Here is an 18,283-nt window from a genome sequence, read left to right as displayed (position 1 = left end):
TGTTATATATGGAAGGATAATCCTCCCCTCAGAACTATGCTAGAGCAGAGATGTTTATATTTGCAAACCCATTTGAGTGTTACAAGTATTATGTAACCAGAGTCAAATTAGTCCATGGCCTGGTATTTGTTATCCTAAAAGGAAGGTATACATCTCAGATATCAAATGCTTAAACTAGCAGAGCTCAAAATGCATTTTTATATTTATTCAAACTTTTGAAATTTAGTGTTTTCTTGAATTATAGGACTGCTATTTTGTCAATGTAATATAAATAAATGTGAACAGATATTCCTCAGTAGTAACACGAGCATCTAAATATCTCAGTATAACTTAACACACATAAATATACGTAGATAATTTTGAGAAATTTGCAGCACCTAAAAATTTACCTTTTCAGAATCAAAGATTTTAATTTTTTTTTTTTGCTATTTGTTTCTGAATCATTAAAGCTTTGCAAAAATTCTCCTGTACTAACATCAGGTGATAGAAATGGGTAAATAACTTCTCATTTAGTTAAAAAAAAAAAAAGTTGTTTTTGTATAGTCCTTGGTTTAACTTCAAACTGATAGTAAGAGAATATTTGTAGATTTTCTTCTCTCAGAAGCTATTTTACTCCAAAATAAAATTGAAGTGCTGTTATAAGGAAAAAAATGTATCACTTAATGCTAAAAGGCTATAAAGCATATTTAAATTATGTGAAATAATTTTTATCATAAAAGATGGAATGTTTTTTGTGTATTAGTATTTCTGCATATTGACTATCGAATAATTGAGCAAAATACCACCATACATGAATCTAAGGATTAGCATATTATTTTAGAAACTAAGTGTGTATCTTTAGGTGAATGTTTTAAGTAATCTCTCATCTCTACCCTAAATATTTTACCCTACCACATTTAAATTCTTCTGACACCTAAAATATAACAATATTTGGGTATATGTTTTGGTTAACTGTTTAGGGTAATAGTAATAAATAGATTTTATTTTTGTTTAGAAAGCACAATGGAAAATAGTAAGCAAGAAACCAATTACTAGGTATTATCATATTCCCTTATCTGGATGTTCAGATAGCTAGGGAGAATATTCTCAGTATTAGCATAGTTTAGAATTACTTGTTTTTTTGTTTTTAGGCTTTGCAATCTCATGAAGTTATAGACTGACAGTAACTTAGAATCATTACAGTAGTTTAGTACTTTAAAATACTGAATTTTTTAAGTTACTTAGACTTCGACTAGATCAGGTATTATTCTACTCATTACAAAAATATATCTGGGAAATACGTTGGATGGACTAGTCTGAAGGCTCACTGTCAGTACTTATAACCTGAAATGGCTCTGCAGGAAGTTGCAGTATATTGGTTGACGGGAAAGTCCAGTCCTTCTATAATAAGTGGGTGGAGGGAATGTTTAAATTGTGGAAAACCGCTTAGGACTTTTCAGTCACTGTGTTTTTGCACATGTGAACGTACTTACTATTCAGCGGCTACCAACTAACCTAGTCTGTAGCCGCCCATGCTGGTCTTGAGGGCCATGAAGAACTGAACCATGAGGCCATCTAATTACAGTTTATAGACACCCAAAGATGCCCCTGTCAAACATACAACAGCAGAGAAGTCCTGAGGTTGACGTGTGAGCGGGAGCATGGACAAACTGAAGACAAACGGTGTTGCCGAGGGGTGAAAGGAGTAATAAGGAAAGGCCTGCAGGAGACTTCATAGGACTTAAATATCTCTTTAAAAGAGATAAGAGGAGCTCAAATAAGTTGACACTTTGGCGTCTTCTGCATAATTTTTTTCCTCTTTCTATATTTTCCTCTATCTCTCTATATACTTATTTTTGTTACAGATTTTTATGAATATATGTGTTGAAGGAGTCATAAGTGAAATGGGATGGGAGTTTTATTTTTTCAGTCTTTTTAAATGCCCACAGAGGACCATTAGTATGCTTAGTATATTATTATTAATACATTCATGCCACATGAATCTCACTTTTAAAACAAACATTTGAAGAAATCAGTAAGTATTTTTTGACATTTGTAATTTCTTAAGGAAGTGTGTGTGTGTGTTGGGGGGGATGGAGTGTGTGTCTTAATCCAGGCTGCTACATCAGATACCGTAGACTGGGTGGCAAAAACAACAAACAGTTATTTCGTGGTTCTGGAGGTTGGAAAGTCCAGGATCAAGGTGCTGGCAGATCTGATGTCTGATGAGCACCCTCCTCCTGGTTTGTCAACAGCTGACCTCTTGCTGTGTCTTTACTTGAGGGAGAGAGATTGTCTTTCTCAGTGTCTCTTACAAGGGCACCTCCCTCATGACCCAGTTAGTTACCTTCTAAAGGACTCCACCTCCAATATTATCATATCAGGAATAGAGAGCTTCAACATAGGAATTGGAAAATGCATTGTGGGGGAAGATACAAAATTCCAGTCCATAGCAATGTATAAAATAGCAAACGGTACATTTGTACATAGACATGAAAGAACTTTAGCTGCCCTTGTTCTTCTTAACTTAAATTTCCTAATATTTAAATTTCAATAGAATTAGAAAGTTGTTTATCTGGCATTAATTGAGTACCTGTTCCAAGAACTGTGCTAGAATTATTTGAGTGATGATATTGTTTATGCAAAATAAGGAATAATTTTACTCCTGTAAAAAAAAACAAACCTCCTCTTCCTTTCTAAAGTTGACTTCCTGTAGTAAGCGCCCACTGTGTGATTTGAATCTTGCCGCAGTTTGGATTACCAGTGATAACTTGAAATAAATCAGTTACCTACCATGACTTAAAAAATACTTGTTAAAAAAATAACCTTTTAAAGATTATAGTGGATGTTTCACAGATTAAAGATTCAGATTAAATTGCACATTAAAAGTCTATTACAGTAGAATTGTACAATAACTGTACAGAAACAGAGAGTCCTGGAATAACGAAGCATGTCTGTACTAAATAGATTAGGTCTGTAAATAGATTAATTTGTCAGTACACTATTGATGTTAAGTTCATTTTTACTTGGAAACAATTTTCAGTTGAGGGAAGCAGAGTTCATAACTGCTCTTTCCTTAAATTCATCTGTTAAGATCAATGGGACTAGTGTTTATCTCCACTCCGTGCATCAGTGATAGGTAGAGAGTCTGTTAAGCTCTGCAGAAACAGTATGAAGACTGTTTGAGGTGAATTGGCAGTTAGAACAAATTTTGGAAATAGAGAGGACGCATCCTTGCCTACAGAAAGGAATCTGTGATTTTGGGCCAGCTGGATAGATGAATCTTAACTACTTCAGTGACGTTAGGCCCCTAGTGAATTTTTCCTTTGGGTGTGCTTTTCTGAAACTTGACTAAAAATGTCAATCATGAGGGGCTTCCCAGGTGGTGCTAGTGGTGAAGAATCCACCTGCCGATGCAGGAGACGCAAGAAATGTGGGTTTGATTCCCTGGGTTGGTAGGGTCCCCTGGTGGAGGAAATGGCAACTCCAGTATTCTTAGCTGAAGAATTCCATGGATGAGAGGAGCCTGGTGGGCTACAGTCTGTGGGGGTCACAAAGAGTTAGACATGACAGCGCACACACCCATCATCTATAAAAACTGATGCTTCAAAAATAAGTCATAAGAATCCTTGAACACATTGGGAAGTAAAACTGTGTCTGAGATAGGTGACAAGATGTTTAGAATAATGACTGGTGGCAAGTCCTAAGAGTTGTAATGAACTAATCCGAACTCTGTAGATTGAAAAGATATCTTCCAGCAATTCTTAAACAATTTTAGGTCCTCTAAAGGATGTTTTCTAGCTTAGAGCCACACACTATTCTTCCATCTGGTCTAGTGAGCATCCTTCGAGGGAGTTTTGACTTCAGGCTTTTTATGGAGTTGTGTGAAGAACCTTCTGTACTCAGATGAGTTGTACTCAGAGACAGAGTTACAAAGTATGTTTTGTTAACAATATCTGGCCCAACATTGCTCACCTCACTCACTACCCCCACCCCACTATAGCAGGAGTATGTATTTCTGTTAATGCTGTTTGGTTTTCATTGAGTCGTTGAACAAGAGTATATGCTAGAGAAGTAGGTTTAATTTCTTACAGTCGTAGTCCCTCCATCAGTACTGCCCAGTAGCACTTTGTGTGGTGATGGGAGTGTATCTCCATTGCCCAATGTGGGAGTCCAAGTGGCTGTTGAGCATCTCTTTATTTAAAAGCTGCATGTGGCTAGTGGTAATATGTCTATCTGTGAACAGATTAAAGTTCCAGAGCATATATTTAGTCTAATAAAACATCAGCCAATTTTGGAATCATCAGTCTACTTTGAATTCTCCCATAAACTTTGATAGATACAATCTATGTACATACAAATACTGGTGTGATTTTATTGACTAAATTATGGTTGATGTCTTTTTCACTACTTGTATTTTTTAAAGAGATGTGTTAAGTTGCTTTGTAATTACTTCCTGAGGTGTAACTATTATCCTTACATGTTAGGCCACTGTGCGTAACAAACAGTATTTGAGCTTTTAGTATTATCACCTGTGGCTTTCAGAATGAACACACTGAACTTGAAGTCTCGTGGCTGTGTGCTGAAAGAAGAGGTGTTAGGTGTGTGATACGCAAAAAAGGACATACTGAGAACTGCAGGAGCAGTGGGTAGCGGGTACCATCTAAGCCAGTGTTCCAGTGCTGGGGACTTTGGTCAGGAGCCTTCTTAGTTTGGGGGTCTCCGGAGGAAGTGCCTTCCGTGGCAGGGCTCCCGCGGTGTCCGGCAGCTCTGATCTGCGCCAGCACACACTTGACATCCTGCCCGAGCAAATGTAGCTTGCAGATTGGGGCAAAAAAAACCAAAAAAACCCAACAGAAAACAAAGTACACCATGAGCATTATTAGCACAGCCAGTTTAAAATGATGAGGTGTTAACCACATTTGTATAAATAACAGTTTCTCTAACCCCTGAATCATTATCCTGCATCTTTAATGCAATCGGTTCATAAACAACAAAGCAGGAACACCAAATTTGTATGGGGTCAGGACCAACTGGGGCTCTGAATGGAGAGACAGCTGAGAGTGTGTCCTTTGCGTGGGTGGCCTCGCAGCTGTTGATTCACCCCGGAGCTACTAGACAGTTGCCTCTGCGCACTCACAGAACCAGCTTCAGTCTTAGGTAAAAATGGATCCCCTCCCCTGGGATGGACATAAACAATGGGTTGACATCAGCTCTCAAAACATCAGCCAGGCAGCCAGACACAGCAGTTACCCTGAAATACTGAGTAGTACCAAGCATAACATCAGGGCTGTTTGTGCATAATATTTGTCTTTGTATTATAACACCGGGCTCTCTTAAGTGTATTGTAAATAAGCTCAAGAGTCCAGAAGGTTCAAGGTGACATTATCCTTCTTTACAAATGGTAGAAGTGGTAGGAATATCTGTTGCATGACAGAACTGCCGTATTTTGGCCTTCATGAGGACTCCAAGTATACTTTTTAATGATGAATGAAGCTATATTTACCTGGAATATTTTTAGAAATGCCAGTATTCATTGTTAAAAATGACAAAAGAAATCAAAACTAAGTTCAGAGTTCAGTTTGGACTCTTATTAAGCTATGTGACCTTGCAAAGATGTCAAAACTTTTTGAGGCTATTTTGTAGCTCAGGCTTCCCTGGTGGCTCAGACGGTAAAGAATCCACCTACAATGCTGGAGACCTGGGTTCAGTCCCTGGATTGAGAAGATCCCCTGGAGGAGGGGATGGCAACCCACTCTAGTAGTCTTTCCTGGAGAATCCCCATGGACAGAGGATCCGGGTGGGCTACAGTCCACGGGGTCACAAAGAGTCAGACACAACTGAGCGAATAAGCACAGCACACATGTGGCTCAGGCACAGGGATCCGTTTGTTTACATTGGAGGGATTGGAATAATGCACGCACAGCGGCTGCCTAGCACAGTGCCTGCTCTAGTAGGGAGAGTCTGAAAAAACAGTATTACGTGGTTGGAGAACTAGGTGCAGTACATGTAGATATGGTATTCATTTTTAATCTATGTAATCGTAAGTGTTCTTCTCGATAACGAGTTTCCCCCATAAAAGCTTAAAGCCTTGCAGATAGTAGATACTTATGAAGTAGATACTTGTGAACACCCAGTAATTCTACTTCTAAAAACCCTCCACAGGAAAAGATCTCAATTACAGAAAATGCTGTGTGAACAATATAATAGCATTATTTTTAACAGCAACAGATTATAGACAAGTTCAGTGAAAGGAGGACACATAAAAATGTCTATCAACTATGGTAACTTCCACGTGTGTGCTACCATTTAACATGAAGGCTGTGAAGACTGGTGAAATCACATGTCAAGAATGCATGTAGACCAAAAATGTAAGATTACAAGCATTATGGCTAGCTTAAGTACATTTTTCAAATGCCAGAAATTCATTAGATGAATATAAGAACATAATGCATTCTCTTTTTAAGAAAATAACTTTTGACTGTCTGAAAAGACGTCTCATACTGAGTACCAAGATTCTGATGTTTAAATGAGAGCTTAAGACATATTTACTGCCCACCCACTTCAGCTGTTCCAGAACCCAAACTAAATACTGTCTTAATACAACATTCTAAGGGTTGACAGTTGTTTTTGTTGCTAAGTCATGTCTGACTCTTTGCCTCCCCATGGACTAACCTGCTCCAGGCTCCTCTGTCCATGGGATTTCCCAGGCAAGAATACTGAGCGGGTTGCCATTTCTTCCTCTGGGGGATCTTCCCGATCCAGGGATCAAACCTGCGTCTCCTGCTTGGCAGGCAGATTCTTTACCACTGGAGAGATGCAACCTTTCAAATATGAGTTGGATCAGAAAAAGTGATAATAGCAAATCTTTATACAGTAATTACCATGTTCCAGATACTATGTAACATTTTCTAATACCCTTAACTCATCCGGTCTGTCTTCCTATAACCTTGTGAAGGAGGTGCTGTTGTTATCCCCAACATACAGTTAAGGAAACAGGCAGTAGCTTAAATAACTTGCCCCAGGATACAGAGCCAACTAATACAATCCGGTCCAAGTTCCAGTCATAGACGCCGTTAAACACAACAATGGTTTACTCACATTTTAGATGATATTAATGTCTTAGAGAAAATGAGATTCTAGAAATTTGTACTTTGTTCCTGGGGAAAAAAGCGTAGTACATTTTTTAGTCTCATATACTCATGACATGAACCTATGGCTAGTGGAAAATAGGGGTGGACAGCACATTTCAAAAGGCATTTTCCTGGGCGTTAAGCAGTTTAAAGATAGGCTTTATTTTGGTTGCTACAGTCAGTTTATTTACGCAACATGAAACGCTGGACTGGAAGAAACACAAGCTGGAATCAAGATTGGCTTAAAGCTCAACATTCAGAAAACGAAGATCATGGCATCCGGTCCCATCACTTCATGGGAAATAGATGGGGAAAGAGTGGAAACAGTGTCAGACTTTATTTTTCTGGGCTCCAAAATCACTACAGATGGTGACTGCAGCCATGAAATTAAAAGACGCTTACTCCTTGGGAGGAAAGTTATGACCGACCTAGATAGCATATTCAAAAGCAGAGACATTACTTTGCCAACAAAGGTCCGTCTAGTCAAGGCTATGGTTTTTCCTGTGGTCATGTATGGATGCAAGAGTTGGACTGTGAAGAAGGCTGAGTGCCGAAGAATTGATGCTTTTGAACTGTGGTGTTGGAGAAGACTCTTGAGAGTCCCTTGGACTGCAAGGAGATCCAACCAGTCCATTCTGAAGGAGATCAGCCCTGGGATTTCTTTGGAAGGAATGATGCTAAAGCTGAAACTCCAGTCCTTTGGCCACCTCATTTGAAGAGTTGACTCATTGGAAAAGACTCTGATGCTGGGAGGGATTGGGGGCAAGAGGAGAAGGGGACGACAGAGGATGAGATGGCTGGATGGCATCACTGACTCGATGGACGTGAGTCTGAGTGAACTCCGGGAGTTGGTGATGGACAGGGAGGCCTGGCGTGCTTCGATTCATGGGGTCGCAAAGAGTTGGATATGACTGAGCGACTGATCTGATCTGATCTGATTGGAGAATTTATTATATATCTTGTTTGAGTATGTCTGACAACTGAAACTTTACTATCTGATTATCTGGATGCTGCAGAAATGGAACCACCTTAACTATTGGAGTGGATTAGTTCCCTGGTCTGTAGCTCCTTTTATATTAAAATATGATATGTTGCCCATAACTCTGGTTGTTATACTTCATAATATTAGATGGCTTATGAAAGTGTAAGGGCTGACATTTTTGCTATTAAGAATTTAGATATTCAAACTGCTTTCAGAGTAGATTTTAGGATATTATTGGCTAGGAGATAACAGGTAACTAAAACTTTATAATTTTTCCTCTAGAAAAGAAGTCAATGGAAAATATTATTGAGGTGAAGCTTAATTGCAGTTTTCTTTTTAAATTATAGCCCAATGACACTGTATGATTGTTTAATAGGCCGTGATGAAAATATCCAGGGAAATCGAGCATGTCAGTTTTCTCCACAAATAGAAAGTTGTGAGACATACCGCTTTTCTCCTCTAGGTGGCATGAGTTAGGCTCTCATTGAATTAACTGATTTTTTTTTTCTTTTTTTCCCCCCAATAACAGGAGTGTTGATTCCATTTAATTGTTATAACTGGTCACATAACTAGATTGATCTTATAACAATATGTAGTTTAGTGACTGTAAGAAACTTAATTAACAAAGACTTCTTAAAAAACAAAAACTTGTTATCTCTAATAACTAGTAACTAAATCATTTTTATGTATTGCTGAAGTCTCTCTGCCTCCTAGCATGCACTCTTTTCTGGATTTATTTCTTTGGTCTTTGATAAACAGTTTGCCATTTGATAGGAACTGTAAAGATCTGCCTTTGTTCTTGGAAAGACACATAGATATAGCTGAAACAATCCAAAAAGAAACCAGAAATGTAGGTGCAGCTCCCAGGTGTCCCTGGTTTTGTTGCAGCCTTTACTGTTTACTAAACTGGAAAGATCAACATGTAAAAAGTCAGTATGACATGACCTGGAAGCGGCAAATGACACAAACATTCTGTTCTTTTTTTCTGTACACTAAAATGGGGAGAGGACACTTTATTTTTACCTTGCAGATTGTTTCTCTGTTGTTCACTTTCCAAAGTTTAAAAATTAGTTTGGCTGTACCCAGAATACAAGAAACACTTGCTAATCCCCAGTCATTTTCATCCTCATCCTCTTCTTCCTGTCCATGTGGCAAATGGGCTTTCATTGAGCTCAGAAGAATCTTGACCAGGTACCTTTCAGGGGCTTCATCTTGGGGGTGATGCACGTTTATATAAACGCTACAATCATACAATTCAGCATTTTCAAATTATAGCTCTCATAGTGATTATTAGCATCAGTAGCATAAGCAAAGAAAAAAAAGGCTTGAAAATATGCATAATACTGATATATCACTCTTGAGAAAAGGTGAAAATTTAACTGATGCATTGTTACAGGTTCAGATTTGAAGGTAGCTTCATTTTAGGGTGACAGCCTGGGACAGTCCTGGTTTCCTCCTGTTGCCCAATGTGTTGATGAAAAGCATCCTCTTCACTCTTGAAGGTTTTTGGGTTTGTGTGATGAATTATACTGTTGCCTTCGATGTAAGGACTAACCTTTTCTGAGACTTGAAACAAACATCAGGAAAAGTTTGTGGCTCTTAGTCTCCATTTTTACAAACCATTACTACCATGTGGCTTTGCTTTTTACAATATTTATTAAAATATATTTACACTGCTTTTTAAAGGACTGGTTTGATAGTCCTTTGCTAGTTCTTCCTTCTAATGTTTAAAAAAAACCACATCCAGGTTTTCTGTTGATGTGCAGTTGCTACTGCCTGTTGGTTCTTGTTTTATTTTCATTTTTTTAATTGCAGGATAATTGAAGCAGCAGAAAGGGAAGGCTTTGGAAACATGGTTGGTACCTTTGCTCATGGAAATTTGCCCGTTCAAACTTTTCCACAATCTATGAAGCCCCCTGAAAGGATGACACATTCATTTAAAGACTGTATATGTTAAATGATAAAAATTCTACTTTATGTTGTCCTACTCATTTTAATTATGAGAATATCATTCTGTTTTTCTCTTACCCTTTGCCTTTTCTCTTCCTTCCTCATTCTTACATTTTTACTTTGTTCATACGACTCTGTCACACTTTTCCCACAGCAGCCTAATTCCAGTCTCTTGCTTTGTGAAGAGTCTGGGGACTGCTGACCTAGTGCAGTTAGTGAAGTAGGAGCGGAGATTCAGTAAAGGCAAGTGTCGAACCCTGCCCTAAAAATGAAGGAAAACTCTGCTGCTGGCTTCATTTGATCAGCATTAGTGTTTCATCAAGCACATATCCATATTTTACTATATGAGCACTGTCCCCATAACGTCCATATATTTGTATCTGTCACTCAATGCTATTCATTGATATCCGTCACCAAGTGCTATTTGAGTGGCTGAATTGCACCCGGGGTAAGAACCAGAGTAACCACAGTCTGGCTGATTTCTGTAAGCCCTGGCATTGACAGGATACAGGCCTCTGGAGGTTTGCCCCCCTTGTTGGAAATCTCATGGAACTGAAGAAAATGTAGAGACGGAAGGGCCGCAAAGCCACCAGCAGTAATCCATCAACTAGTCACAGTTCCAAGGTGTTAAGACCAGTGTTCCCACGGTGCATCATCAAAGTGTGAGGAGTTTATCTCTTTGAAACCTCACAACCTACTGATATGCTCTGCTTTCCCTTGTCCCTGTCTCCTGAGTTCACCCCTTTATCTTTTACCACCTCTGATCTTCTCTTTCAGCTTTTCTCCTCCCTACCAGTGTTCCTCCTTCATCCTTCCATCACTTCTTTCTTAAGATAAACCTGTAGATACAGAATGGAAATGATAATTGGATGATTTTTCATGGCGAAAAACAAAAAACTATATCATTTCATTATTTTGAGAGCAGAAACTTGGATAGACATGTATACAGAACATGAGACGAAACATGGTGTGGACCAAAAAATTGTTTTTGAATCGTGTTACCAAACATAATGGCAAACCATTCCAATATTCTTGCCTGGGAAATCCCCTGGACAGAGGACGCCTGGGAGGCTATAGTACTTGGGGTCAGTAGAGTCAGATTCTGCAGTCTGACACAACTTAGCAAGTAAACAAGACAAAACCAAAGATATAAGTTAGAACTTAAAAAGGCTTTTGGTATGTCTTCACATTAAAGAGTTACTTTTCATCTATCAAGTGTAACTATTGAGAGTATAATCAATTACATTTGCTCCATATATTTCTTTTCTGTACCTCCTGGTTTATAAGGCTTGAAACCCTTGGGGAGGCTTTCAGAATTGTTACAAATGAAGTTATTCTTCCACCAGACTTAGGAAGGACCTACTAGGTTATAAACTTTTGTCTGTGATCCTTAGGGGAAAAACTCCTCTGTAGGGGTAATTGTTTTGACATCAAGCATTTGTTTAGGATCTTGTAGGAACTGCAGGTACGTTAAATGAATAGACCCATTAATGAGCAAAGAAGGGCTAGCAGTTGAAACAGCTGTACCCTCTACTGCTCTGATCTGGAAAACAAAGAATTCTATTTTAGGGTGTTAAATAATAAGAACTGAAACTGGGATTTGGACTTAATTGGATTTTGGTAATCACTAAGTGTTCTATTCACCATAGAAAAAGTGTATTTTCTTATCCTTTCTTCCTATAACTAGTAGGGGCAAAATATCATAACATTTAAATAACAGTGAGCTTGTGCTTATAGAAACTGCATGGAAGCATTACCACGAAGCAAATTCTTAGCAGCATCTTCCCTGGGTTTTTCATCCTATTGGGGAAAGATCTGACAAATTGAAGCTGAAAGAGGATACGAAAATGGTCGCTAACATTTAATGAACACGTATTAAGTGCCAGGTTGTGTTAGAAGCTCTCTTCGTACCGTGTGTAATTCACAATCATCTTATATTCTTGGTAGCTGTGTGTTATCCCCATTTCATAGATGAAGAAACTAACACAAGGTGTCTGAGTAACTTGTCCAGGATCATAAAGCCAGAAAGTGACAGATATTTGAATCCAAGAAAACTTGAATCTGGAACCTACCTTCTTTTTTTTTTTTTTTTTAACCACAATGCTCACCTGCCTCCTTGAGGGAATCAGGATGGTCTGTGGAGGTTAAATACCCATATGGCTATGGCAAAGTGGGGAGACAGCTCTTGAAGTCTTACCTGTTGCATCTTCAAGGGATTGCTCACCTGAGTGATAGAAAGGGGCTCCTCCTGCTATACTCAAGACACTGCTCAGTCACACTACAGTGACCAACCCCTCCGCTGTCCTCCCTTCTTAGGCTGTGGAAGTACTAAAAGTAGCCTCTTATGAATAGGCCAGGAGTCTAAGGAGTTGTAAAGTAAGCAATATGTGTTCAACAAACTAAATATTATGGACAAAAGTGTGTGTGTGTATGTTGGGAAGGGGGTTGTCAGAAGGATTTATGGCTTAGCTTGTTTTCCTAGCAGTGATGGAGATGGACTTCTGCTGCTTTATCCACACTGGAATCTGAATCCACTTAACCTCAGGTGCGTTTGCCTTTATATCTCAGAGGTAGTCTCCCTAATTTGAGGGGAGGCTGAACCTATGTCCTTGGCAGAGTATGGTGCCTGAGGTAACCAGCGCCTTCCAAAGCCACATCTTCACTCAGTCCCTCCTGCTTTATGTTCTGTCATTGCCCCCAGTGTAAGGATATTCAGTGTTCCTCATTTGTGTCTAGCTAGATTAGAGCAGTTCACAAACTTAACTCAAAGGGATGACAACTTGATGAAACTGCTCACCCCACGGTAGGGCCTCTAATTTGCTTTGACTATTGGAATTGTAGCTGGTTGTCCTAACTCCTTTCAAGCTGCTTCAATTTTCAGCTGACCTAAAGAAAAGAACACACCTATGTCGATTTATACGTAATTTTCAGAATTATTCAGAGTGTGCTGGAACCATTCCTTTATGTCAGAGTTTTCCAATGTGTTTGAATAGGGAAAAATCCCATGTCCACAGGAGTTCAGAAGAGTCTCAGCCTTTAACATGGTGGGAAATATGAACCCCTGAGAGGGCAACAGTACCCAGTATCTCCTAAACTTCACTTCACCACAGAATCCTTGTTTATCAGACATGTTCTGGAACCAGTGCTTCTTAGAAATACATAGTGGGTGAGAACATGGAAATGGATTCTGTTCACAAAATCCAGCTCTGCTTCTTACTTGAAAAAGGTACTTAGCTTCTCTGTACCACAGTCTCTTCATCTGCAAAGTAGAGATAATAAAAATACTTGGTGAAGATTAAATGAACATGTACATCTAAGGATCTACCGGCTTCTCTAGTGGATCAGACAGTAAAGAATCCACCTGCAATGCAGGAGACCTGTGTTCAATCCCTGGGAAGGGAAGATCCCTTGGAGAAGGGCATGACAACCCACTCCAGTATTCTTGCCTGGAGAATCCCATGGACAGAGGAGCCTGGAGGGCTGTAGTCCATGGGGTCGCAAAGAGTCGGACACGACTGAGTGACTCAGCACAGCACAGCACGTTACTAAGTGTAAAATGTGTCTGCTACTGTTACTACAGCTATTTTAACTCTCTACTTACTAATGATATAGACCCCATACCCATGGAAAGTTTAAATTCCAAAAGTTAGAGAAAGTTCCTTGTGACCTTTCTGTAATAAAAGGAACATCTAAACTACAGAATGATATAGTGGCCTTGAGTCTGGGGGAAAACTCAACAGTTTGCAGTTTAAATCATCTGTCTAGTTGGTATGGCTACAGTCATGATGAAAATGTTTTTTGAGTAAAGGTAAAAGAAGAGAAAAAGGGAAAAGTGAACAGGGGCAAGCATTATTTTTATTCATCTCATTTGGACTAGGTTGAAATAGAAAATGTCAAGTTATAAGTAGTGTATAACAGCAGACATCTAACACTTAAAATCCCAGCTTCCTGGATATATGCTGTGGAAAAAAATGAAGTTGGTCACTCACGTCTAGCTGGGGGAAAAGGTGAAGAGAAAGCCTTTGGCAGCAAATTAAGAGGATATCCATTCAAACAGCAAAATAAATGCAATTCATTCTCTGGGTGCACAAGATAAAGTTCTGTTTCAAGTGCAGAACCAGGCTGTGAACAACAAACCATAATAAGCTTTAGGACAGAGGTAGCAGCGCAGGTGCTGTGGAATCTCAGAAAATGACTCCACTAAAAGACCCTGGTGCTGGGAAAGACTGAAGGCAAAAGGGGAATAAGGTGGCAGAGGATGAGAAATTAGATAGCATCACCGACTCAATGCACATGAATTTGGGCAAACTCCGGGAGATAGAGAAGGACAGGGAAGCCTGGCAGCTGCAGTCCACGGGGTCGCAGAGTGGAACATGGCTTAGTGAGTGAACAACAGCAAAGAAAGTGGAGCTTGGATGACCTATCTCAGGGGCTGGCCTGGCCCAGAGTCAACTGTTTGATGCTCATTTGCCTAAGTGTGCGGGCGTGTGTGTGTGTGTGTGTGTGTGCAATATGGGAAGACTAGAGCAAGTGATCCCATCTGGGAAGCCGGGAGCAAGCCACATGAAGTAAAAATGGGAGGCTTGGTCGCCTGTCCTTCACCAGACGGGTCCAAAATGACTATATAAAGTAAATACCATAAATCACTTCTGTCAGGGCGCACACTGCACCTCCTCTCTCCCTGCCTCTCAGCCACCCTCATTTCCACACCCCCTCAACGGTTCAGGGAGAGCTCGTGGTCTAAGTAAACGAGAGGACTCCTGACTGTAATCCTAGCACGTCACTTTGTTGAAGGCAAACACGTGGTTCGGGGAGAACTTATAAATCTCTCCTCCCAGGCAGGATCGTGATGTTATCTGCTGCCAGCAGAAGGTTCGCTCTGAGGGGAGCTCCAGAAGCTCCCGAAGAGAGAGAGAGACAGAGACAGGGAGAGAGAGAGAGAGGTCAGCCAGAGAGATATAGAAGGACCGAGAGAGAGAGGCAGAAAGGAAGCGACACACCGGGAAGGGAGAGAGCGCAAGTGAAGGAGGCCCTGGGAGAGGGATGGAGAGCTAGGATAACGGTCTAGGGAGCCATTCGGGAGCAAACCGAGGGGGCTGTCCGGCTGCAGAAAGGAGAAAGCAGGAGAGGACCTTCTGCGGGCTGCCAAGTGCCTGCTGCCCTAAGCTAGAAAAGCCCACGTGGGAGAGAAACCAGGCGAGGGTGGGTCGGGGTGGGAGTCCGAGGGAACCCCTTCGCCACCCCGCTAGGAATAAAACTCCCCCGCCGGCGCGTCGCCGGGCTGCCGCTGCGGTCCGCCGGCGGCGAGAGCCACGGCGGCGGCCGCCGCTCGCCTGTTGCCGGGTTGGCGTTTGGAGCGAGAGCAGAAGGAGGAGCAGAAGGAGGGAGCTGGAGGCCGGACGCGTTCGCCAGCGGCGGCAACGTGGAGTGAGCGGGCGGGTCGGCGCGCCGGCCGGGGTGTCGGCCCCCGCGCGCAGCTCCGGGAGCAGGATCCTCGCCGCCTCCCTGCGCGGCCTCCGCGGCCCGCGCCGGACCCGGCCGAGTCCCGGGCGCCGAGCGAAGCTCTCCCGCCTCCCCGCCGCGGGCCGGGCTCGCCCCCAGCGCGCGCACCCGGGCGCGCGCGCGCCCACACTCACACCACACACACTCACACGCACACTCACACACACACTCACACACGTGTGCGCTCCTCCGCTCCGGAGCTGCTGCCGCTCCTGCTCTCAGCGCTGCAGTGGAAGGCAGGGCCGCGCCGCGCCGCTCCTTCTTGAAATATATAAATTGGAGCCGGCCGGCCTCGGCCGCCCCTCTGACAGCGCGGCCCGCGCCCCTCCCGCCGGCGCGCCCGCTGCCAGCCCCGGGACCTTTTCATCTCTTCCCTTTTGGCCGGAGGAGCCGAGTTCAGATTCGCCACTCCGCACCCGAAACTGACACACTGAACTCCGTTTCCTCCTGCTAAATTTATTTCTGCCTAATAGCCACTCGTCTCTTTTTTCCGCCCCCCCTCCCCTCCATCTCGTCGCTCCAAGAAAACTTTTGCCGACTCCCTCAAGTGCAGGTTCCCCCTGCCCGTCGTGTATTAATATTTCCACTTGGGGAACGACGTTGCCTTTTCTTTTGAAAGGAATTGAAGCAAGATACCTTTTTCTCTCGGACATTGACTCTCGATTGTTTGCAAAAGTTTCGCATTAAAAAAAATCTACCTGATCTGTACATTGAGAGTTGCTAGGTTTTTTTTTTTTTCTTACTTTTTACTTAAAAGAAAAAAAAATTTTTTTTCCACCTTTAAAAAAATGCACTACTGTGTGCTGAGCGCGTTTCTGCTCCTGCATCTGGTCACGGTCGCGCTCAGCCTGTCTACCTGCAGCACGCTCGACATGGACCAGTTCATGCGCAAGAGGATCGAGGCGATCCGCGGGCAGATCCTGAGCAAGCTGAAGCTCACCAGCCCCCCAGAAGACTACCCCGAACCCGAGGAGGTCCCCCCGGAGGTGATCTCCATCTACAACAGCACCAGGGACTTGCTCCAGGAGAAGGCGAGCCGGAGGGCGGCCGCCTGCGAGCGCGAGCGGAGCGACGAGGAATACTACGCCAAGGAGGTTTACAAAATAGACATGCCGTCCTTCTTACCCTCGGAAAGTAAGTACCGCTCTTCGCTTCCATTCCCCGGGGCTTAGCGCTGCCCGAGGCTTCCAGAACCGCAGCCACTCCAGGGATAGCCCTGCCCTCTGGGGTCCCCGGCTCGCTCCTTCCCCTTCTCCGGTCCTCCGTCCCACCCACCTCCTTGCCAGTTGTGTGCTTGAGAACATTAGGCTTTAAAACGTGGAGTTGCGACTTTATTTTCTCCATTTCTTCCTCTCCCCCACAACGCCCCCGTCCTTTATAAGGCGTTATTCTTTCTCTCTTTTTTTCCCTCTTCCCTGGAATTTTCGACTCGGCCACCGGCTAGGAGTCAGCCCTCCTCTGTCAAACTCCAGGCACTCCCCGGGGCCGAGTTAAACCGGGAAACCTCGGTGGGTTTGTTTTCTTTGCTCCGATTGGCCTGGAGCCCGCCGAACTGGGGCACGAAGGGTTAAAAAAAAAAAAAAAAAGAGTGGCTCAAAACGAGCCTCACCGGAAGGCGCCCCATTCCGTGCCGACCTATCAGCTGATTCTGCAAGCCTTCCCTATTGTCTCTAACTCCCCGAAAAATGTCAGCATCGCCAAGACGAAACCCGATCTGGCGACCCCTCCAAAAACCTACCTCCAACCCCTCAATTCGTGAATCTCTGACCTCGACGGGGTGTTTACATCCCCCCGTCCCCGCCAAGGCGAGATCTTGTAACCACGTCCCCTTTTGATTTCACCTGGAATGGTAGAGAGGACAGCTTCGTTTCTGGCTACGTTTAAAAGAGTTTTTCCTTCATGTTTTTTTTTTTTTTCCAGAATCCTCTCAAACCTGCCTTCTTAAAATCGCCGGTGTAGCAAATCCTTTTTCTTAGGCGTTTATCGTTTATCTTTCTCACTCTGGAGCCCGGTGTTCCCTGCCCTTTCATAGGCTTCCTGCAGTCACTTCGTTGCATTCCTGAATCTCAGCGTAGAAGACAGCCGATTTTTTTTTTTTTTTTTTTAAACTGGCTTCTCTGAGGGCAGTGTCCTCAAAACCAGCTGGCATACAGTAGCCATGGAAGTGAAATGATTTATTGTTGGAGTTCCTTGGGCGGAAGGGAAAAGGGCAGTTAGCTTAGAATGATTTCCAAGTTCTTAAAAAAAGAAAAAGCAAAGAAGCAGCATATATTGATACCTGAGAGGGTTAAATACCAGGAAGAAGAAAAAGAAAGAAAGAAAAAAAAAAGCTCCAACTTTTGCGTATTCCAAATCCCAAGAAAATACACTTTTCATTGGTTGCCCATTTCTCTCCGCCCCTTTTCATGCCCTATATACTCTCTGGCTGCCTTCACAAAGTCTCTGTGTCTTGCCTACAGAGATAATATGGCCATCTTGGTAATTTTATCCTAGAGGTTCTAATTGCAGAGAGGTGCTTTTCTTTTTGAATATTTATATTTAGTTTGACAAGTCGTAGTTCCGGGACTTGCCGTGTCTTGTATCTGATGGTCTCAGAATATCGCTGACGTATACAACCCCAGTGTTCCTGGCGACCTCTGTTTTGCTGCAGGATCATCTGTTGTCTAAGAGCAGAGCCGAGATAGGAGATCCTGGCAAGGGGGTCGAATTTATTATTGTAATTATGGCACCATTCACC

At 42.4% G+C, this 18,283-nt stretch overlaps 1 protein-coding gene and 1 long non-coding RNA gene across 9 annotated transcripts in view; one reads left to right on the top strand and one right to left on the bottom strand.

Annotated features, from left to right (window-relative positions):
• Nucleotides 1–7,250: 7,250 nt before the first annotated feature.
• LOC147356910 (uncharacterized) lies at nt 7,251–16,799 on the bottom strand. The gene is made up of 2 exons (XR_015142827.1): nt 16,672–16,799; nt 7,251–10,883 (listed from the first exon to the last, which is right to left on the bottom strand). It is a non-coding gene; the product is annotated as an uncharacterized LOC147356910 (long non-coding RNA).
• TGFB2 (transforming growth factor beta 2) overlaps nt 14,832–18,283 on the top strand; it is a 95,597-nt gene continuing 92,145 nt past the window's right edge. For 2 of the 8 annotated variants that reach the window (XM_086342765.1, XM_086342764.1), the window contains exon 1: nt 15,910–16,680. In XM_086342765.1, the coding sequence (XP_086198891.1) occupies nt 16,335–16,680 (346 nt within the window). In that variant the 5' untranslated portion in view covers nt 15,910–16,334. Of the gene's footprint in view, nt 16,681–18,283 lie in introns of all 8 variants that reach the window. The other 6 variants (XM_086342762.1, XM_086342759.1, XM_086342763.1 and 3 more) reach the window with 6 other exon arrangements.

Source organism: Bos grunniens, chromosome 16, assembly GCF_055505025.1.
Source record: "Bos grunniens cultivar Pamir isolate PY7600 chromosome 16, Bosgru_T2T1.0, whole genome shotgun sequence".
Classification (NCBI taxonomy): Eukaryota; Metazoa; Chordata; class Mammalia; order Artiodactyla; family Bovidae; genus Bos; species Bos grunniens.
This window is presented reverse-complemented; position numbering and strand designations above follow the sequence as displayed.